The sequence below is a fragment of the Jaculus jaculus genome, chromosome 18 (assembly GCF_020740685.1).
Source record: "Jaculus jaculus isolate mJacJac1 chromosome 18, mJacJac1.mat.Y.cur, whole genome shotgun sequence".
Lineage (NCBI taxonomy): Eukaryota > Metazoa > Chordata > Mammalia > Rodentia > Dipodidae > Jaculus > Jaculus jaculus.
In genome coordinates, this window is record NC_059119.1 from 4,650,597 (window position 1) to 4,673,627 (window position 23,031).

General features: G+C 48.3%; 1 protein-coding gene across 9 annotated transcripts in view; it reads right to left on the reverse strand.

Annotated features, from left to right (window-relative positions):
* Positions 1 to 542: 542 nt before the first annotated feature.
* The window catches only part of Rhobtb1 (Rho related BTB domain containing 1), a 125,583-nt gene continuing 103,094 nt past the window's right edge, over positions 543 to 23,031 (reverse strand). For 7 of the 9 annotated variants that reach the window (XM_045137684.1, XM_045137690.1, XM_045137685.1 and 4 more), the window contains 7 exons: positions 19,419 to 19,604; positions 15,618 to 16,573; positions 13,266 to 13,384; positions 9,150 to 9,300; positions 6,061 to 6,153; positions 3,076 to 3,181; positions 543 to 2,714 (listed from right to left, as the gene is read on the reverse strand). In XM_045137684.1, coding sequence (XP_044993619.1) covers positions 2,270 to 2,714; positions 3,076 to 3,181; positions 6,061 to 6,153; positions 9,150 to 9,300; positions 13,266 to 13,384; positions 15,618 to 16,573; positions 19,419 to 19,604 — 2,056 coding nt within the window. In that variant the 3' untranslated portion in view covers positions 543 to 2,269. The other 2 variants (XM_004657862.3, XM_045137692.1) reach the window with 2 other exon arrangements.

Genomic DNA, 23,031 nt, shown 5'->3' on the forward strand with positions numbered 1-23,031 from the left:
GAACCCACACAGAAGCCAGGCATGGTGGCATGCGCCTATACTCCCAGTACGAAGGGAGTGAAGACAGAAGGATCCCGGGCCCTGCTGGCCAGCTTGTCTAGCGAAACCGTTGATCTCCAGATTCAGTGAAGACCCTGCCTCAAACACTATGGTGGAGGGCTGTATTGGTGGCTCAGCACTTCAGGTACTTGCTTGCAAAGCCTAACAACACCAGTGTGATTCCCCAGTACCCATGCAAGGCCACACGCACAAAGTGGCGCATGCATGTGAACTTCTTTTGCTGTGGCTAGAGGCCCCGTTGTGCCCATTCTCTGTCTGTCTGCCTTCTCTATCTCTCTTTGTTTGCAAGTAAATAAATAAGTAAATAAATAAAATATTAAAAAGAAAACTAAGGTAGAGAGGAGTTGAGGAAGAATTTCAAATTAACTTCTGGCCTCCACATGCATACCCACATACAAGTATGTGTCCACATCCCCCACAGAAACATCTATGTACACACAGACAACACACATGCAAATAAAGCTATTCAATTACACATGGGATGATCATTCTTGAAACAAAACTGCAGCATTGTTTATTGTTTTTTTATTTTTTAGCTAAATGATTTTATTGGCTTCTTGTGAAATAAAAAACATGAAACAAACCACCATGGTGAAAGGCCATATTAATCACATCAACCAAATGAACCAGCCACTTGGTTACAGAAGTGACAACAACACGCGTGGATATTATTGCTGCGCCCCACGGTCACGTGTGTGTCCATTACGTTTGGCAAGAGTACAATGAAATGGAGCTTTGGTTGTCTAAGGTCAACGATGACTGCTTGCTGAAAACGCCACCTCTCTCAGTTTAAGGTTGGATACATGCCAGTTCTCCCTGAGTCTTGACATCTATCCTCAAATCTGTCTCTTCCTTCTATTAGTTTTACAGCTCTATTAACATAGTTAAGTGGGGCGGCTTATCGCCATCCCTCCCTCAGCGCTCCCCCTCTGTCAGGAGAAGGTGTGGTTTTATGCTTCTCCCAAGTTCTTGTATGTTTCTGTTCCAGAAAGAAATGGCCCATCTCTTATCTAGATAGATTTTTTTTTCAAATGCATATGGCAATTTGGGCTTTGGACTCAAAGGTCCCTTCTATCTCTTGAAAAGCTAGAAAACACAAACAAAAATAAACAAAATCAATAGCCCTTATCATCAGTAAGTTGACCTCCCAACAAGATGAGGTCAAGGGCCCACCTTGCCCACAATATCCTGGGTGCAGGTGTGGGGCTGGGCCCTTCCAATGCTATGTGCATGTGTGTATGTGTGTGTGTGTGTGCATGTGTGTGCGTGCACACAAGTGTGTGTGCTGTAACATTTTAATCTGCAGAGAAGCAGTGACGTGTCTGCTTCTTGAAAGTTCCCCTGCTCTCTGCCTTCTTTTTTAACACTGAAAACCCAGAAGGACATGGGGTCAGAACCAGTTCACAATAGCACCATTTCCTAGACTTGGGATTTGACTCCTTTCGCTGCTGGAGAAGGCAGGGACCCAGCCTCCAGCTTTGTGCTTTCACAGGCCCAGTGGGGATTCCCACAGGAGCTGGTAGTCTGCCTTGGCCTAATCCAGCGGTGACCTGAATTTTCCCTGGGAAGAATTAAAAATACGTGTCTTACAAAGTGAAGTTGGCCACAGGCGAGAAGATCTGAGGAAGCTCATTTTCTGGTGGTGAAAGGTGACAGACGCTTAGATGGCGGGATGAGTCTGAGGACCTGTTTCCTGGGTCATGTCATTCAAGTCAGTGGAGAGTTCGCTCACAGAAGCATGGTGAGATGGACTCCAGCATGGTGCTGGGAATACCAGCCAGGCTCTCGTGCTTGTCTGCCAGTGGGTCGGTCTGCCCTAGATAGTGCTGGGATTTAATAAGCCCTTCTAATGATTATAAAGATTATCCTCTTGAATGTAGTAGACATTTTAAATAGCAGAATATTTGCTATCACTATATCTTACATGGCACATAGAACCATATAATTACTAGCACTTACACTGCAAATACTGTAAACACACATTCTTGGGGTTGGGTTGGTAATTATACCAGGGTTATTTAGCGGAACAAAGATTAAACACTTTCCACTTGCCCTTAGGTGGATTTCAGCCCAACCCTTTCCCTTATAACAAAAGGAAAACCCTCCAAGGATGCAATAAAGCTTGGGCTATCATATGGGCTCAGAGAATCTCAGGGCAAACTTCATGGTCAATCTGTGGCCTGTAAAATTAATATACAGTATTTCCATTTCAACAAAATACAAGAGACCATATAAAAATATTTTCCAATTTGGAATCTGAAACATGAAAGGTGGATTTTTTTTTGTATAAAAAGAAAAGAAATAACGGACTGAAGTTTGTTAAGCTTCCTAACAGGAAAATAGACAAGGATCGGAGGGGGGAGTGCTTCCCTTTTTGTCCCGGCTGGCGGGTGGTGGGCGTGGGCTTTGATCGCGGTGAGGACACCAGGCGGAGGAAGGGCAGCGCCCCGAGCCGGCTCGCGGGCGAGAGGCCGCCGTCTCCGCTCAGGCCACCGCGGGCGACGAGTGCCAGAAGCACCACCTGCGCCTGGCGTGGCGCTTGTGCAGGGCCACGTCCTCCTTCTCCCGCTCCCGCCGCACGCGCTGGTAGTGGTCCTCCTCCTTCAGGTACCAGACCGGGGGCCAGCGGTGCCGCTCGAAGTACTCCTGGTTCTCTGCGCGGGAAGAAGCCGCGGGGTCCCGGCGTCACCCACCTCTCAGGAGCCCCTCAACCCCAGAAGGCCGGAGCTGGGAAGCACTGACTGGGCCCTTTTGCTCCTGGGGGACATTAGTGCTTGCAGAGGCCAGATCTCTGACTATAATCACTTAGTTGGGCACAGAGATGCTGAACCACTTGATTTCAGAGTCTAAGCTTACCTGGCCAGGTCGCCCTCCCTAGATCAGGGGTGTCTGGCCACCTTGGGGTGTGCTCTGCGCAGGGCACTTGCCGCAGGGAGCTGTCCACTGCGCGGGGACTGTTCGCGCCCCCGGGCCAGAGGGCAGCTTCACCCAGGGGAGCAGGGCCCCGACTCTCACCTGCCGATTTTGATTTGATTTCCTTGCGGAACTTGGAACAAACACTGTTGTAGTTGGTGCAGATGTGGTGTAGACACCAGGCGGCCAACTGGTTGGCATTGTGAAACTGCAAGAGAGTGCCCAAGAGGGGTCAGTCTGTTTTCCGAACCAGACTGCAGAGGACGGTGGGAGGCGAAGGGAAATGCGGGGCTCGGCGGGCTGATGCCGTAGAGCTCTCACTTGACCTCGGGGTTTGGACTTTGGCTCCGGTGTTAGCCAAGTTCGGCACCTGTGCACCTGCCTGTGCTGCCCACTCAGACTGGCAGGCCCCAAATAATCGCCATATCACATCAGGAGTCTGGAGTGTGCCATGCTCTTGAAGCCTCCCTGCCACCTGACCCTCTGGTGATAAGTGACTGTGCCCTCTGGAAGACACCAGCCAGTAACAGAACACAGAGATGCCATCTCTGTTTTAGGAAGGCCGGGCAACGCAATACTGTGTGTCACATGTCACAGCTCAGCTTGTGGGGCCAAAGATCAGAAAGAGGAGACGCAGGCCTGCGCGGCTGCCCTGGCCTGCCCTTTGCTTACGTAAGAGGAGCAGAGGTGTCCAAGTCCATTGTGTCCTGAGGGACGCTGCGGGGGTGGCGATGACCCCACACCGGACAGCCAACGCCCGGCATCTCCTCAGACCTGGCGGGTCACTCCTGCCCTTCTCCAAGACCTACTTCTTTGCCAAGTAAGAACGTGGAATCTGCATTGTTTCCCTTGGGGCTTGGATATCTACCGCAAAAGGAGTGCACGTCCTTGGAAATCCACGGGAGGGACCCCGGAGCCCACGGCCCTGCCCACGGAGACAGTCTGAGGCTGAGGCTGTGCCTCGCCCCTCTTCGTGTGCGAGTCAGCGTGGGGTGGCAGAGTGTCTGGTGGCTTGTACGGGCTCCAGGGGGCTGCCTGTGCCTTTCGTCTGAGCTTCATTCAGTCTTCATACTGTTCGAACTGGCCATGGCGGTGGGAGAACTGAGCCGCAGAGATTAAAGTGCCACCGGCCAGGGTCCTGCCTGCGCCAGGCTACTGCGCAACTCTGGCTGAAAGGTTAAAGGTTAACGGATGGGCCAAGCCACAGAGACTCCAGCCTAATTTCCTGCCGAGGCTTGCCAGGGCTTGGCAGGAATCACACCATGGCCTTCAGGGCGTGAGTGTTGTGCGTGGGGCGGGGCGGGGGAGGGGCGCGGGGGGGGGAGATCTAGCGGACGCGACTGCAGTCTTTACTCCCTCACACTGGCCACTCTGAGTCACTTGCTTCATCCTCCTCTGGGAAAGTTACAGGACACAGTCCTCAGTTTCCCCTCACCCCCAAATTAGGTGGTGTTTAGCTGTAGACAACTAGTTCTCATGGAGTCTTTGCTGATTCTCCCGCAGTGCACGCTGGTCGTTGGTTTTCTCTGCAACCTCTACCAGATGCATTTTCACACTGGAATTTTTTTTTTTTTTTTTTTGAGGTAGGGTCTCACTCTAGCACAGGCTGACCTGAAATTCACTCTGTAGTCTCAGGGTGGCCTCGAACTTCCAGCGATCCTCCTATAGAGAGGGATTAAAGGTGTGTACCACCACACCCAGCCACACTGGAGTTTATATGATATATATTATATATAATATAATATATATAATAACTTATGTTCGTGTCTGCTTCCCTCACTTGCCTCAAGGATAGAGAATGTGCCATTAGGATAAACATACAGGTGCTGTCTAGGATTTGGGGAGAAAATAACAGGTATCTGTGGTACGTTAAGTCAGAGGAAATCTGATCTCAGCCCCGTCCACCTTCCCCCTTGGGACTGCAACTGTCTCCTGCCGCCACAGTGGGCCACGGGGAGCAACACCTGCTGTAGCCTATAACTCTGGCCTCTGGAACCTCCCACTCCTTGGAGTGGGGCATATCAGTTTAAGCTGCCTGATTTAGCACCATCCTAACAGAGAGAGAACAAAGGAAACCAAATTCAACAGGCAGGGGAAAAAAAAAGACTCTAAAATTTATTCTTAATTCCCTCAGAGGGTTAGCTCACTAAATCTGTGCCAGGGACTGCGTCCCGCTGCCAACGTGCTCTGTGGCTTCTGTTCTGTAGGTTCCTTCTTAAACACCCTATCTCTTTGAGTCTCAAAGTCATCCATAAGGAAGGGAGGCTGGGGATTACCACACCCATTTCTTATGTATGAGGTTACTAAGGCAGCGTTTACTGTGCCTTGAAGTTATTCAGTGGTAACACTGACGGCGACTCTTGGGCCTTCCCCGGAGAAGTGTGTGCACGTGCGTGTGTGCGTGTATATGTGTGTACAAGTGTGGAGACTATGGATACTGATGTTAGCAAACTGGATTTTAGAAAGCTCCGGGGGCGCTTCCGAGAGCTCGTCACTAACAGGGAGCCTCAGAGGGTGTGGTGGCTCAAATGTGGAACACCTGCACAACCTCAAGTGTTGGTGATTAAGCCGGGGACTTGATCCCCAGCTGGGGGTGATCTGGGGAAGCTGCGGGGCCTTTGGGAGGTGGCGCTCGCTCCAGGAGGCGTGTCACTGGGGAGGGACTTGAGGCTTATTGGTCCAGCACAGGGGGTGTTCGAGGCGAGCTCAGTCAGGCTGCTTCCTTCCCACCACATGAAACTTCCCCTTGGAGCAGTAAACCTTCCATTAGCTGCCTTTGGTTGAGAGCTCTGTCCCAGCAACACAGGGCTGCCGGAAGTAATCCATCCTTCATGCCCGGGAACTCAAAGGCATCCCGGATCCTGAGGTTCTCCCACGTGTGAAGCCCCTGCCTGAGGGACTATGGGGACGGAGTGCGGGTGGGGTCCTCACTGTTTCAGAGGAGCTCAGCGGGCCGAGTGTCCCCTAAACAAAAGCACTCAGATCTTGGTGTGCACAGGGCACCTCTGTGCCTCAGGGGTGACATCTTTCTTTGGACAGATGCAACGGTGGAATGTTTTATCAACAGTAAGAGGGCTGAATGCTTACCAACCTGGGCCAACTCCAAATAGGACAGCACTTCACCATCGATGCCTGCACCGCTCATGGCAGCCTTGGTCAGTTCCTGAACGGCGTGCTGCTCTGGGGAAGAGAAGGCAAGGGAAGGTTAGAGCGCGCTCCCCTGGCCGGGCGCCACCCCTGGAGGGCTGCTCTGAGGTCACTTCAGGAGAGAGGAAATGTGGGGCAACTCTGAATTCAGTGCTGACCTTGGGGAGTGTGGTCCAGTCTCTAATCATGGCACTCACATTTTTGGGGCCTCTATCTGCACTTCTGCAACAGCCAGAATCCTCCAGATCTGAACTGCCTTGTCCAGGATGGGAACCACTGGCCACATGTGACTGTTTAAACTTAATTAAAATTAAATAGCATCCTGTTCCTTGGCAACACTGGTCACTTTAAGTGCTCGATGGCCCCGTGCTCACCGTGCTGGACAGTGCAGCTGCAGAAAGCTTCCACCACTGGAAGACACGGCTACTGGACAACATGGTTCCAGGCATATGGCGTGTTCCCTGGCTCTGTCCGACACTGGATTTGCTCCTGTCTAGTATCCCCAGTGCTCAGTAACCTCTGACAGTAAGGCGAGTGAGTGACAGAGAACCAAGTCTATTTGGCGAATTGAAAGTGAGGATGCAGCCAGGAGTGGTGGCGCACGCCTTTAATCCCAGCATTTGGGAGGCAGAGGTGGGGATCGCCTTGGGTTCGAGGCCACCCTGAGACTACATAGTGAATTCCAGGTCAGCCTTGGCTACAGCAAGACCCTACCTCAGGAAACAAAAAACAAACAAAACAAACAAGCAAACAAAAGATGTGTCATTTACCACTGAGCACAGAAGGGGCAGAGGAATACTGTAAGAGCCAGAGGATGGGGAGAAGGCGCGGCGCTGTCCCTGGACAGGAAGTGACTCAGGCCTTCATGAGCTCTCAGCGGAGGGTGCTACCATGGTAAGATGGGCACAATATTGAACCTCTCAACATTTTGACATTGTGAGGTAGGAAAGAAGAAAACAATGAGACCTCAAAATACAAGTGGGGTTACATGGAAATTGGAGGGGTGAAGTGAAATAGGGTGGGGGAGGGAGGCTGAAAAGTGCAGTGGGAGGGAATTATGATCGAATTACAATAAGTTCACCTATTAATAATTCTCCATAAAAGCTAGGCATGGTGGTGCACACCTTTAAACCCCGTACTTGGGAGATAGAGGTAGAAGGATCACTGTGAGGTCTAGGCCAGCCTGAAACTACATAGTGAATTCCAGGTCAGCCTGGGCTAGAGTGAGACACTACCTCAAAAACAAACAAACAAACAAACAAACAAACAAACAAACAAACAACCAAAAATTCTTCATAAAAAATGAGTACTGGGAGCTGGGGAGATGGCTCAGCAAGCAGTTAAAGGCACCTGGTTGGAAAGCTTGCCAACTCAAGGTTTGATCCCCCAGTACCCATGAAAAGCCAGAACCACAAAGTGGAGCGTGTGTTCGTTCATGTGCAGCAGCTAGAGGCCCTGGAGCAGCCATACTTTCCTTCTCTCTCTCTCTCTCTCTCTCTCTCTTTCTCTCTCTCTCTGCCTACCTCTGTGTGTGTGTGTTTGTGTGTGTATGTATATAAATATATTGTTTTTGAGGTAGGGTCTCACTGTAGCCCAGGCTGACCTGGAATTTACTAAGTAGTCTCAGGGTGGCCTCCAGCTCACGGAATTTCCACTGCAGCCTTGCAGAGCTGATTAATACTTAAAAAGTTAGGCACTTGGGCTGGGGACCTGGCTCAGCACTCAGGGCGCGTGCTTGCCTTTTGGTGCCCCAGTGTTCATGTAGCGCCAGAGGCACGGTGGCACCCACATCTGGAGCTCACTCACAGCGGCGAGAGGCCCTGGGGTGTCCATTCTCTCTTTAAATAAATGAATATTTAAAAAATGTTTGCACTCATTCCTACCAGGTATACTGGTGAAATATGAGATTTCTGTCTGCCTCTCAAATGTCGAATAGTGAAGCACCAACTCTTTCTCTTTAACTGGGAAGTAGTGGAGAGAAGAGAGGACTTTGGCCCCCATTGGCTTGTGTAGAAACCAGAAGGGCCAAACTCATCATTTATCTAAAGTCTATGCCAGGATGCATGGTGTGCATGGGATGGGTTGAGGTATTTATTTTTTCTGCACCCTTTTTATTCACTCAGTTAGTTGGTAAAGATTTATCAAGAGCCTGTACGTTCAGAGACTTTGCCCAGTCCAGAGGAAGGCCACTGAATGTGACGACCATGTCCGCCTTCCTTCACCAAAGGCAGGAGTTAACTAACTATAGTGATCGACACCCAGATTGCTAATCGGCACCTCTGGGGAATGAAGCAGAAGGCTTACGATTTTCAAATCAGGTATTTAAATGCATATATTCTATACAGACCCGCTCCAGCTTACAAACTGAACAAATCCACAAAGCTACAGATGAGGGGTTTGAAGCTTAGCCAAGTCTCCCTCTTTTTCCTTTTCTTTTTTTCTTTTCCCCAAAACGAACTTGACAATGTCAGAACATTTTCTAAAATAGCTTTAAGAAAAAAAAAAGAAACCCACTTATATAACAGTGTATGCCGGCCACTGTTCTAAGGACTTCATATATTTTAATGCATTTGGCTCTGTGGTGCTATGGTGGCTAACGTGATCCTCGTTTAGAGACGGGGGGGGGGGGGGAGAGAGAAAGCTGAGCTACAGAGCTCAGGTCACCCGGGATCCAGGACCAGAACTGGGTCAAGCGTTTCCTACTTTGTCTTACCACCTCTTCCTGAAGCACACATTATGGACAAAAAAGCTGACCTAGTGAATTTATCTCAAATTTTGTGGCCCTCAGTTTATCAGCCTATGCCGGCTTACACCCCTGGCTGGCTACCTCCTCATTGACCTTTACCTCACTGTTGTGACGCAGGGGCCCACGGGAGAACTACTTGCTGAACAGAAGTGGTCTGCAGCACTTGCTCAGCTCACGTTACCCACTCATAAGACAGCTTGTTTCCTGACAATTTCAATTTTGGTTCAATGTGACTCTGATAAATAAGATGGTCAGGCACTGCCTGGCCCGTCATCATCCTTACCTGCAAGTGCGACCAAGTGTGGCAGGCAAAATCTGTTGGCCAAGGCAATTAATTCCAGGGGGTCCAGGTCCAAGGTCGGTGACAGCTGCTTGGTGTAGAGATAGTCCAGCACGGCCCGCATGGACACCTTGTTTATGTCAGGAAGGTGCACCTGAAACAGTGGTGGGAAGCTGAGTTCTGCTGAAGGAACCGGGCTACGTCCCACCTGAGTGGCTCACATGCGCAAGTCCTGGATAGGATACCTGCCCTGAGGCTGTGCAGAGAAGTCACTCAGTATTTACAGCTTTAGACATACAGTTTGATTTGTAGATGACAAAAGACAAAGTCTGATTTGGATTTTTTTGGTTTTGTTTTTCGAGGTAGGGTTTCACTCTATTCAGACTGACCTGAAATTTACTATGTAATCTCAGGGTGGCCTTGAACTCATGGTGATCCTCCTACCTCTGCCTCCCTAGTGCTGGGATTAAAGGCGTGTGCCACCATGCTCGGCTTTGATTTGGTATTTTTTTCTTCTATTTATTTATTTTCAATGAAAGAGAGAGAAAGAGACAGGGAGAGAATGGGCATACCAGGGCCTTCCCCTGCTGCAAATGAACTCTAAATGCATGTACCACTTTGTGCATCTGACTTCATGTGGGTACTGGGGAATTGAACCACAGTAGTTAGGTTGTGCATGTAAGTGCCTTAATGGCTAAGCCATCGCCCCGGCCCTGAGTTGGAACTTTTAGACGACTATTTGGATATCTATTATTTATTTATTTATTTAGAGACAGTTGGCATGCCAGGGCCTCAGCCACTCCAATTAAACTTCAGATGTTTGTGCCACCTAGTGGGCATGTGTGACCTTACACCTGCCTCACCTTTGTGTGTCTAGCTTACAAGGGATCTGGAGAGTTGGACATGGATCATTAGGCTTCGCAGCCAAGTGCTTTACCTGCTAAGCTATCTCTCCAGGCCGATTTGGACATCAAAATCAGACACATGGCTGGTATGTGTGTGATGACACTATGAGCCCTCTGTGCCCAGTACCTCAGAACACTCTCCTACCAGAGAAGTCTCCCCCAGCACAGCAGGTGCTGGGAACTGAAGCACCGTGTTGCGTCCCGGTGGAGTCCTGCTGCCTAAGGTGACTACAGGGGACGAGTGGCCACCCCAGATGCCACAGCGATGGCCTTACACTGACACTCTGTGGATACATGCCAGCACAAGCTGCATTTTATCTCTTTGCTAATTTTGGTTTGCGTGTGTACGTGTGTTTGTATGTGTGCCAGGATCTCTTGCTGTTGCAAATGAATGCCTGCTTGGCTTTACATGGGTGACCGGGGGAATTGAACCTGCCTGAGTCAGCAGCATTTCAAGTGTCTCTGACTGTTGAGCTATCTCCTTGGCCCCAAGAATGTGATTTCTAGTTCAAGATGCTGAACAGTCATGAGCATCTGAATTCTGGTACTTAACAAAACTAAAGAGTATATAACATACCTGTGTATTACATGGGATGACATCTCTCTGTATATGATTGTATGTGTGCTATATGATTAACCCCACCTCTACATATATGTATATATGTGTGTGTGTATGTGCGTGTGTGTGTGTATGTGTATGTGTATATATATATATATATATATATGATATATGTATAATCTCCTTCATATTTCCAGAATGAAGCGAAGGTTCTCTTGTCATCCCCATTTTATAGACGAGGACACAGGTATAGAGGGATGTCCACTGGCACAAGGTCAAGCTGAGACCAATGCTCATTGCTATTATATTCCAGTCCATTCTGGGAATAAGAGCAAGGACAGGGAGGACGGACATGTCAGTAGGGAATGGCTTGCTTAGGAGACTGGCTGATGGGATCTTGGCTGAGGCTTTTGGACGCTGGCATTCATGGTCTCTGTCTCCTGAGTGGTTTAAGCCTCCACCTGTGGGAGCCATAGCTGCCATGCTTGCAGGAGAGGACCCAGCGCTTGTGCAGACATCCCGAGCAGGTGCCTACAATCACAGTCGTGTCTGTGTGTGCACGTGTGAACACACACACTGCACACTTCTGTCTTGTCACCTCTGCTGCACATTTTAATCTGGGCAGGATTAAGGTCCATTCTGTGATGGGATAAAGGGATCAGTGTTTGTGAGGTCAGCACCAACACTGTGGCTTTGTGCCTGGGCTCCTGGCCGTCCTCAGCTCTGCTCTGCTCAGGGAACAGCAGTGCATCACAGAGCTGGGGACACGGGACACCTGCCGCCGAGATCACTGTCTCCAGAGACAACTGATGCCTGTCAAATGACAGTGACCTGAGGTCTTACTGACAGGTGCCCACCCTCAGCTCTTCTTGGAAGTGACAGGGCAATGTGCCGACTGGCACTAACACCCTCAAAGGATGACTGGCATTTTAGCATGGACTTTGCTCCCAGGAAGTGAATTTTCAAGGTGTGACTCACACCCCACAACCACATCTAGGTCACCATAGAATGTTCCAGATGAGGAACAGCTTAAAATATGAAGTCGGTTTCTGGGGCCACTCAGTGTGTGTGTCGTGTTGAGTGGGATGCCCTCCCTGCAAGCACTCCTGTTCTTGCACACTTGCTTCCCAGAGCGGTGGTGCTATTTGGGAAAGACGTGGAGCCCCCAGGAGGGGGAGCTTTGCTGGAGGAAGTGGGTCGCTGGGGGTGGGCCTACAGGTGTTTCAGCCTGGTCCTGCGCGCTGTGATCTGTCTCCTTCCTCCTGCTGTGACACTAGCTTCCCGCTCATGCCATGATGAACTCGCCCCTCTGGAACTATAAGCTGTAAAAAATTGTTTCATTCTTTAAATTGCTCTGGCCTGGCATTTTGTCCCACAAAGGAGAAAGTAAGTGATGTCCTGTGAATGAAGGAGTTGTGATCTGAGTCTCTGCAGGGGTGCCACAGAATCTCAGTTTAGAGCCCCACGCCTTTGGCCACACCAGACAGCGACTCTGACTCACTACAAGGGAGAACCTCCCGATTGTCAGAGGCCAGAATGGTCCCTGGGAGAATTTTGAGGTTTTTCCCCAGAGGCACTGAGCTCGCTGCCAGCTGGTATAGGAGCAGCTGCGGTTTACTCTTGAAGCAGGAGGGTGGCCAGTGACCTTTTCAGCCCCAGCCATTCCTGGCTTGTGATTCTAGGATTCTGTTTCCCTACTTGAGGATGCAGATGCAGGCTTCTGGGGCACCCGGGGGAGTGCTCTGTGTTCCCCTGGGAGAACCCCTTTTGAAAAGTTAGCGATTGTTTTCAGTATTTCCTTTGAAAGCTGGGAGAGATGCTGAGATAAGCAAAACAAGCCTCTTAGGACAATAAGCTTGACGGGGTGTCCCCGTGTTTTCATTTTCTTTTTTTTTTAAGATGTTAAAAAATAGTTGCAAAACTCAACAAAAGTGCTAGCTCCTCCTACACTACTGCTAGAAGTGCTTGGATGGATTTGTTTTTCCCCAACAGAGTTTTTACAGAGATAAAGACGTGGTGTCGCTGAGTCACTGTCCACCATGTTCTAAGAGTTTGGAGGACCTGTGGTTTCTGCTGGACCTGCGCACTTTTAGAAGTGTGTTTCCAGCAGTGATCACTCACTCCACTACTGCTTTGCAACAGCACACAAATGCTCATTGGCCCCTTGGCAACGGGGAGACATTGGGGCAGAGCCTCTAGGGCTGTAGCTCATAGCTGGACCTCAGGACCACCAGGCACGCATACATCCCTCAACTTGCAGACCGTGTAGCTGACACACCAGGTCAGGGTTGCTGGCAGTCTCCTGTCTGATTAAGTGTAGAGCCAGGCTGAAGTCTGGAGTGGCTGACGAATTCTGCATTGCCCTGAACTTCTAGGAGATAAGATCTGTCCCTTTTGATTGAATTCATTTCAATATACCCTGCCTGGTGACTTTTGCTAAAAGGCATGGCCAATCACGGCTTCCTGGTAGAGAGAATGGTGTAAGGGGTACCCTGGCTCACACCCCAGTTTCCAACAGCCCACAGCCCTGTGGCTGCACAAGGAGCTACTTCATGGAGGGCGTTGAAGAGGGACATCACTGGACTGTCTTAAATACTTTCCCCACACACGTGCACGTTGGTAAAGACACCACGAGGCCTTCAGGAAGGTACATACCTCACTGTTGGCACTTTCCACAAACGATCCCCCAAACATGGCAGCCATCCACTCGCAGCTACAGATCAGTAATGGCTTGTGGGCACTGATGGCTCCATCATCCAAGGTGAATGTCACATCTGCCAAAGGATGGAGGGAACACAACTGTGAACCACCTTCACCCAGGGATGCACCCAAGCTCCATGCACATCTACCCACCGAACCTGTCACTCTGTCTTCCAGACCTCCTGAACAAATGCCAGCCTCCACACTTGGCACTTCCAGTTGCCACAGTCATGCAAAAGCATTGAACAGTACATGTAGGATCGACACAAATTCTCAGAGCCACAAAGTAAAAGAAGCTGGAGGAAAATCTCTCCTACTGGAAAATTTCCCACAAGGCAGTGACAATAATACAGGCTAATATATTGCTTCGTGATGAGTAGTGTTTTGGATTTTGGTTTTGTTCAGCTTTTTAAATTAAGTTAAATTTTTAAATTTTTATTTTTGGTTTTATGAGGTAGTATCTCACTCTATCCCAGGCTGACCTGGAATACACTATGTAGTCTCAGGGTGGCCTCGAACTCACCGTGATCCTCCTACCTCTGCCTCCCGAGTGTTGGGATTAAAGGAATGTGCCACCACACCCAGCTCTAATTCGGCTTTTGGAATATGTGCATTTATACAATGACTATCTTGGCAATGGAACCCAAGTTTAAGCATGACATTCACTGATGCTCCAGTTATACCTCCTATTCCTGTCCTGAAGGTGACTTTTTACTGTGGACATGCTTCACTCTTGTCTCATGAGGCCAGGCAAGGACTTCTCTACTTGTCGGCCCTCAACAAATTGGGTTTTGGAGAATTTTAGACCTTGGGTTTTGGCCCAGGATGTTTTACCATGTATAATGTTTACCCATTTATCCATTATTAATGTTTTCCCATATTTACTTCATCTGTATATCGTGTGTGTGTGTAAACATTTCAGCTGATAAACTAGAACTTCATTTCTAGTCACTTTGTCATGAATTTTCTAACATCAAGAATGATATCATTATCATACCTAAGAAAACAAAATATAACTCCCCCATGTCATCCATTATCCAGCTCAAATTCAAATGCCTCCAATTATCCCTAAATGGCATTTTGTACCTTTTAAAAAATGGGAGTCCTTAGAGGCTCCCGTTTTATCTTCATATTTGCCTTGGCAGTGAGGAGATTGAATTGACTTTTGTGAATGTCCACTCTTTAATTTGCTGCACATACATGCACACATATATTTTTAATTTACTTTCAAGACCGTTTCCATACAAAGGGCCAAGTGTTTAGAGTAAAAATTACTCACAAACTTTAAGATTAATGAAGTACCTCAGTAACCGCTTACTAAATGTGTCAATGTGCCGTACATTGCAGGGATTATGAAAGACAGACAAAAATAGAGGTATCCGAATAAACAGAGGCCAGGAAGTCAACTTTTTCCAGTGAGGTAGACTCCCACCCACTTCCGTACATACCACGAGGAAAACTTTAGGACAAAAATAGTACATATGGGCTGGAGAGATGGCTTAGCAGTTCAGGTGCTTGTCTGAAAAGCCACAGGACCCAGGCTCATTTCCCCAGGACCTATGTAAGCCAGATGCACAAGGTGGCCCTGCATTTGGAGTTTTTTGCAGAGGCTGGAGGCCCTGGTGCATCCATGCTGTCCCCATCTTTCTCTCATCTAAATAAATAAGAATAAATAAAATATTTAAAAATAGTACATGTGTGCAAGACAGTACAAATAGGACTCAGGAACCAGACAGCGTGCAGCTTGCTGAATGTCTAAGCAGCTGTGGAAGGACGCTGTGGGCTGCACAGGGCAGTTACCAAAGGCAAAGGAAGGGTGGGAGAACTCCAGAGGAGAGAGCCGAGGAGTGTGAGGGCAGACAAGAAGGGGCACCCTGGGTGGACATGGCATGGGCCACCTATTTGCCTCCAGGACTTCTGGGTCCTCAAGGCCAGGGGTCACTTGCTGCAGGGTCCATAGAGGAGAAGACTTGTCAAGGAATGGTTTCTGAAAGAATTCCAGCATCAAGTAGATGTGAGAGAGAGAGAGAGGCCGGGGGCCACTGCAGATACCCTGAACAACAATGTACACATAGGTGGTTTAGGGAACAGTTTTCTGTAGCCACAGGCATGTGTTCTAGACCTCACTCTACCACTGATGTACTGTGTCACCATGCACAAGTGACCTTACTTCTCTGTCCCTCTGTCCCACCATCTGTGGTGTCTAGTGAGATGTAGGGAATTTTGTTCTTGTATCTTGGGATGGTACATAGGTCAGAAAACAGGAACTATCAATGGCCTCATGGCTCCAGTGAGGATCCTGCTCACCTGAGAACGTCCCCTTGCTGAGACACTCTTTGATCCGGTTGGCTTTCCGAACGTGGAAGGCTTTGGTGATTTCCTGGTTCATAAAGGCTTCCTTATTCATGATGTTCTCCACCATCATCCTCAGATCAAACATCTCCAGGACCTCTGCGATCTGAGCCAGCCCCACGAGGTCCTTCTCCTTCTCATACAGCTGCCCCGTATACAGGAACCGCAGCAGGGTCCGGAAAGGGCCTGGCTGGACTGAGGAGTCCATGCTGACCACGGTCACTGGGCCTGCCCTCTCGGAGATCGGGTTGACCTGTACCTCCCTGTGCATGCTGACAAAGCCCTTGCTCCAGCCTGACAGGGTGTGCACCTCGGGACCTGAGCCCTGGACCTCCGACCCTGGACTCTCCGGCGGGCCCAGGCTGGCCTGTGGGGTCCTAGGGGGGCCATCCTCCCCTTCCTTGGGTGGGTCACCACTTGGTGTCTGCCCCTGCCAATCCCTACTTCGTACCTCCTTCTCACACACTCCCTCACCCCAGCTGGGGGATTCTTCACACTCCATGAAGAAAAGGTCGTAGAACTTGGACGAAGAGGTAGCGAGGTAGATCCGGTGTGCAAAGATGCGCTCCTGGTTGTGCAGGACGAAGAGGACGTCGGCGCACAGGGGACTGTCCAGCAAACGGGCAGCCTCGCTCGTCCCCGTGGAAGGACACTCGGGGATCTTGATGACCGGGGGAGGGGCCTTTGGAGGTAGGAAGGGTGCCTGAAGCACAGGCTTCTGCACTTTCTTTAAGTGGGATTTCCAGAACTGCAGGTGTCGGCGGGAGATGAGCGCAGCGCGGATGGCGTTGTCAAACACGTCCTTGATCCCAAACTGGTCGAACACGCTGGTCTCATAGTACGGGATGCCAAGTTCCTTGGCCACCTCTCGGCCTTTCTCTGGGGGCAGAATGTCACCTCTCTTTATAGGCCTGAAATAGAGTATTTTCAAAATTACTGTAGGTCTTATTTTAAGTAAAAAAAAGTACACAAGGCCCAAGCATCTAATGAAATTATACATTGTACTTGGGATTTAAAATTTTACCTTTAAAATCCTGTAAGGTTCTTGAAAGTTCATAGTCAACCTATCAAGTATGGACTCACATGGAAGCCAGGCTCAGCTCAGGGAGGGAGGGCTTTATTTACAGCACAGGTCAGGGACAAGTTCCAGCACTGGTGGGAGAAGCTGCTTCTGTGCATCCAAGCAGAGAGACAGCCCGGCAGCCCGCACCGAGACAGCAGCAAGCGCGAGCAGTCAGCAAGCAACAGCCTGCACCGAGACAGCAGCAAGCACGAGCCGTCAGCAAGCAACAGCCCGCACCGAGACAGCAGCAAGCAACAGCCCGCACCGAGACAGCAGCAAGCAACAGCCCGCACCGAGACAGCAGCAAGCGCGAGCCGTCAGCAAGCGGGACCCTGCACTCAGACTGCTCACTTATACTTTTGGACTGGAGTTCAGATCTGCCCCGTGATACCTTAGGGCTGGACTCCAGTATCCACCCCCAGTGGCACCTCATCCAGCCAGGTGGCTAGAGATCCAAATTTCAAGCTTTGATAAGACAGTGAGTCCATGGGAGGCATGTATTCAAAGTACAACACATAGTAACTAAAGTATTCGTATTTTATTAATTATGTGACTTCAGGCAAGTTATGCAACCTCTTTAGGCATTGTTTGCTCATCTGTAAGGAAGCGAGTTCGTGTCTGAGTACGTGCACCGTAAAGAACAGGTGAGAACTTGGAATGAGGTGATATGTGCTGGCCTCCCTGTGTGTTTTGTTCTCATGACTGGCTTGGAATTAGCTAGCTGATGAACCCTCCCGAGGCTGAGCCCAAACCTCCTCCTTCAGGAAGGCTACTCTGGGAGGGACTGTCTCTTCCACAGTCTCTTCAGCTCTGCCCCTCTGTTCCAGGCATCCACACACACGTGGGGCTCTCACTCCATTTGTTTTTTTTTTCACACCATTTCTTTATATTTTATTATTTTTATTATTTTAGAGAGATGGAGACAAAGGGAAAGAGAGGAAGAGACAGGGAGAGAGAGAGAAAGAGAAAGACAGAGAGAGAAAATTGGCAGCCAGGGCCTCAGTCACTGAAATCAAACTCCAGACGTTTGCGCAACCTAGTGGGCATGTGCGGCCGTAAGCTTGCCTCACCTTTGTGTGTCTGGCTTATGTGGGATCTGGACAGAGATTTAACCTGGGTCTTTAGGCTTGGCAGATAAGTGCCTTAACCACTAAGCCACCTTTCTAGCCCTCTCACACCATTTCTATTCCCTACCTTCAGGAATGGGATTGTGAACATCAAACATGGGTTTTTCCCAGAAATATTACCCTGAGTGTACCTGGAGCCTCAGAGATTTGGCCTAAAAATTGTGACACTTGCTCTCATTTTGAAAGCACAGAAAGTAGTGCTCAGAGAAAACTTTGTGAGGAGGCCCTTAGGCAAGCATTGAAGGTCTCCATAGCAAAATTCTTTGGCAAGATATACTCTTCCACCACAAATACAATGTGATAAAAGTTAAAATTGTTTTATACAAAAGTAATTTGAGAGGGCACAGGTGTTTCTTATTTTTTCTTCAAAATACCAGTGTAGTGGTATCTACACTGTACAAAGGGAAACACATCCTCTTTTAAGTATTTTTTTTTAAATCCATGACTTTGGAAATAAATGAACAAGTTATATTCAAAAAGTTTGTTTGCTTTTTTGCAAGTATAGGTCCAAATAATTTTTTTAAATTGCTTTTTCTTTAGTTTTACCAATGTGATTTTTTTTGTTCATTTTTATTTATTTTTAGTTGAGAGCAACAGAGAGAGAAAGAGGGAGAGAGAGAGAGAGAGAGAGAGAGAGAGAGAGAGAGAGAGAGAGAGAGAGAATGGGCACGCCAGGGCCTCCAGCCACTGCAAACGAACTCCAGACACGTGAGCCCCCTTGTGCATCTGGCTAACGTGGGTCCTGGGGAATCGAGCCTTGAACTGGGGTCCTTAGGCTTCACAGGCAAGTGCTTAACCGCTAAGCCATTTCTCCAGCCCCCAAATGATTTTTAAAAATGAGACACCAAGCCGGGCATGCATGCCTTTAATCCCAGCACTCAGGAGGCTGAGGCAGGAGGATCGCAAGTTTAAGCCCTGCTTGTGCGACAGAGTGAGTCCCGGCCAGTCTGGCCAGCACAGTGAGGTCCTGGTTCACAGTGAGAAGTGCTCAGCGGCTGGGACGGGCAGAGTGTTTGCGGCATTTCAAGGCCCTAGGTTCAATCTGAGGTACCGAAGAAACAAAGAATGGAAAGGAATCCCAATACCAAACCAAACAAAAACGTCCTAGACACTCTCATCTTGGGAAGGAGTTATTCTCACAAGTTGGGCCAAGGACTATGAATGAGGAAGGTTGAAGTCATTTTGTATGAATTGAGTGTTCTCTAGGACTAAGAACTGTGGCTGCCATGAGCATCAACTAACTTTATTCTAAGTAATCATAATTTCAAGTATGACATTACTTTGGGTGTCTAACATCCTGTCTATTACTTTAACATTCTGAAACACCTTCATGTACACCATTTCATAGAGAATTCTCTTCCAGCACTGTACAAAATGCGTTCTGGCATCAGCAAGGACAGTGGCCTTGAGAAGACACCAGGGCATCCAGCTGCCTTGGGGCCTCTGGCTGACTGCCGAGATCCGGCCCAGCACCCGCGGAGACCAGGAAGGGCGGCCCGCAGGCAGTGCCACCTCACCTCAAACTGCGCGGTGGCTGTGCAGCCCCATGCTGAGCCGCTGGCTTACCTGGCTAAGGGGCGTCTGGCCCGGTTAACGGCCTCCAGGTCAGCGTAACGGAGGTCCAGCTGGCAGCCAACCAGGACCACGGGTGTGCGAGGGCAGAAGTGCTTGATTTCTTGATACCACATGGTTTTCACATGGTTCAGGGAGTTGGGATTAGCGATTGAGAAACAGAGGACCACCACGTCAGACCTGGAGGGGAGTCACACGAGAGGGTTGTATTGCCTTTTCCCTCATTTCTTTTACCACCACAGCCCTCCCCGCTTCTCGCACTCATCCAGTGCCTTCCCAGGTCACAGGTAAAAGAAACGAGATACTAAACGTCTCTGGGTCATGCAGACAGTCCTATCAGCGCCCCACAGTCCCATCCCCCACACCCTCATGGTCCAGCTCTACAGCATACCACAGGATGCATATACACCAAGTGTCCACTGAGGTTACTGTCCCGAAGAGATGCCTCCCCCCCAAGTAAACAAAACCCAGTGCAGTCCTGGGGCCATAACATGCTGAACTATTTCTGTTCACGAGAAATAGTTTTGAGATAAAAGAAATCAATTAAAAACTACCTTTTACCAGTTTAAACACAGAGGTGAGGATGACTCGAGCCAATGAGAGGACGCAAAGCATTTCAGCATCAGCGAACGTGTGGCTGTATTTGTGGTACAGCTCAGCACACATCCTGAGGTTCTCTGCTCTGCTCACTGGGCACAGTACAGAGCACATCTACTCCTCTGTTTCCAAAAAAGCAAATCCCTGACTTGGTAGGAATTGGACTTTTTTTTTTAACCAGGGATAAGGCAAGAATTAGAGGGAGGGTTGGTAAGATGAGAGAACACTGGAAGTAGGTTTCTACATATCATATATGATGCACAACAGGCTCATGGGGAAAAAGAAAAACAATGGTTTAGAGTAAGTTTTGACGTTGGGATCTTCTACTTTTACACAACAACTTACCATTCTAGAAGTAAAAGGACTGCTCTATAAGACAGACGCTCAGATAGGGTGTTTGATGGATGGCTGGTAAGTAGGAATTACAAACCACCTTTCTAGGTTAAAATATGCTGATGATGACGTTGAAAGCAGTGAGGCAGAAGATAGAATAGGAATAGTTATGTGCAAGGATTCCAGACTTTCTTGTCACTAACTTTAGAAATAAACACATAATTTTATTAGATGCTAATTTATTGCCTTTATTACTTATGTAATGAGAAGAAAGGAGCCCATGAATCAACATACCTTCTTTTAAATCATTAATGAGCTTTTCTCCCTACATGTCACTGAAGACAAACATATATATCCAGGCAACCATAAAATTTCTAAAAATAATCATTTGCAATGCAGAAGACGGCAGGGTGCTTACATTAAATGTAATTCACAAGTTGAGTCTTTCAATTTATTTCCAAGAAAAATGGCAACAGACCATAGTAGATGAAGGAGAAAGTTCCGAGTTTAAGATATCTCCAAATTATAAAAGAAAACCCAGGACTGAAAGGAAATGCATAGCTGAGTATTTGTAATATAAAGATATTATCAAAGATTCTTGGATGCTGGGATAATATATGTAAAAATATGCATAAGCATATAAATGAAAAGGCAACGTGCATTGTCTTTGGAATTCTGATTTATTTAGTGGAGTATTCTGAGTTCAGTCTTCCTTTCCAATCAGCATAAATAACAGAATCTGGTAAAGCCAAGAATGCTTTGAAGTCTACATTTTTTGCAGGCTGTTTTCTATTATTGGTAACCCCATTCACATCGGGGATCAGATGAAGCCCTTCTATAAGCTCCACCCTAATCATAAACAAAGGCGAAAGTAACACGGGAGGTTGATGTTAGACGAAGACCCGAGGACGTCCAGCCCGTATTGAAAGTGTGCCATGCCATGGAGACCACTGTTCTAACTGGTGCTTCTATTTTCATATGAAGGCACACGACTGCACAGAAAATCACTCTCAGGGCATAATTTATGTGACAGACATGTAGCTAAATGTCAGTTCTGCTATCTAATTTTATGACACAGCAGTGAGAGTTTTTGAAACCAGAGCTGGCTTGGTTGCCAGGGTTACCACGATAACACTCATGCCACTGAGCACATAGAAGTCACTATCCGGCTGACCTGTAAACAAGTGTAGACAGACCTTGGGGCAGAAATCAACAGAACCACGTGGTGACAGCAGTGCAGTGCATTCTCACGACACGGGGGCCAAGGGCCCGATGCGCGACCATGCCACATCCATATCTAAGTGCTTGGAATGCCGCGAGAAAGCCGGGAGAATAATTCAGTGTTCTGCAAATACTTTGCCTCAAAAGGATGACAGCTGAATTAAAAAAAAAGGTGGCATGAAGCTAAAATAACTGAGTCAAAATTTTCTGTGCATCTTGGAACAGGGTTTTCTTGTCTTCCCGTGTCGTCACAGTGGGAAACTGCTCCCATTGCTGTGCACTGAAACAGTTTTTCAAATGATACCATGTTTTAACCACCAACTCTGTCCGAACAATGTTGATCCAAATGCTAATGTGAGAAAATCTAATGCCCATGCTACAAAATCCTCTTGTAAGGTCCTCCACACGGAGGCCTCTCCGGTCATCTCCCATGCACAGGGGGCACTGTCCATCTGGATGCTGACAGGTGGGAGGTTTGGAGCTCTGACAGCAAGTGCTTGTGTACACCCCTTCCTTGAAAACACCCTTTCCCAACTGGCAACAGATCACTTACACCTCTGCATGCCGCTGATCTGAGAAGGCCATAACCCTCTAGGTTTGGAGCCCTTTTCCTGTCAAAAAAAAGCACCTAAGACTCTCCTCAGCTTTCGGCAGAATTCCAAGGAACTTGAGATATTTAATAGCTTTTAATCAAAACATTCATTCCTATGTGGAGACTGTTCAATGTCTGACATAAACTCGTGTTTAAAAATGCCATTCCTGGAAAAGACAAAATAGAGAGCTCAAGTTCTATATATTTTTTTTTTATCATCCCCATGTCTCTGTTACTGTCTTTTTACTTTGAAGAGTGAGTTTAAAAATAGTTGGGGCGGGTGTGACGAGAACATTTCCACGTGTTCAGCAACAGGGTTGTCTAGAAATGACCTCGGGGCCCTGTTTCAGCTGTAAAAAGAATGAGAGGATTTAAATGGAATCTGGCAGCTATTTGGAGCAAAAGCATAAGAACTGAAGAATGCGGACGGGGCTTGCGGTGGGCGCGAGTCGAGAGCCGAGCACTTCGTGTCGCGACGAGTGGGAGAGACGGGGGGCTTATTTATTGATTTTTTTTAATATAGAAAACCTGACGGCTGGACCAGACAAAGCTAGCAAGTGAGAGGGGTGAAGGGTATGGGCCCTGGGATTATTACGTCTCTGAAAAGGAGAGACATGATTGCTTGTTCCCTAAGGGGAAAAGAGCGATATAACAGTTTCACTCTGAACTAGCACAGCATTGTTCACAAAATAATATTTTGATTGGTTAACTAAAAAAGGATCCAACCAAAATCAGTGTGATACAGCAACTGGAAATCTCCAGCTTCCCAGGCGAGTGGCAGGGTGGGTGAGAGAGAGACTAACTCATCGTGTGGCAGGGTGGGCAAGGCCAGGCTTGCTGTGCCCTTCTCTGTAGGTATTAAGC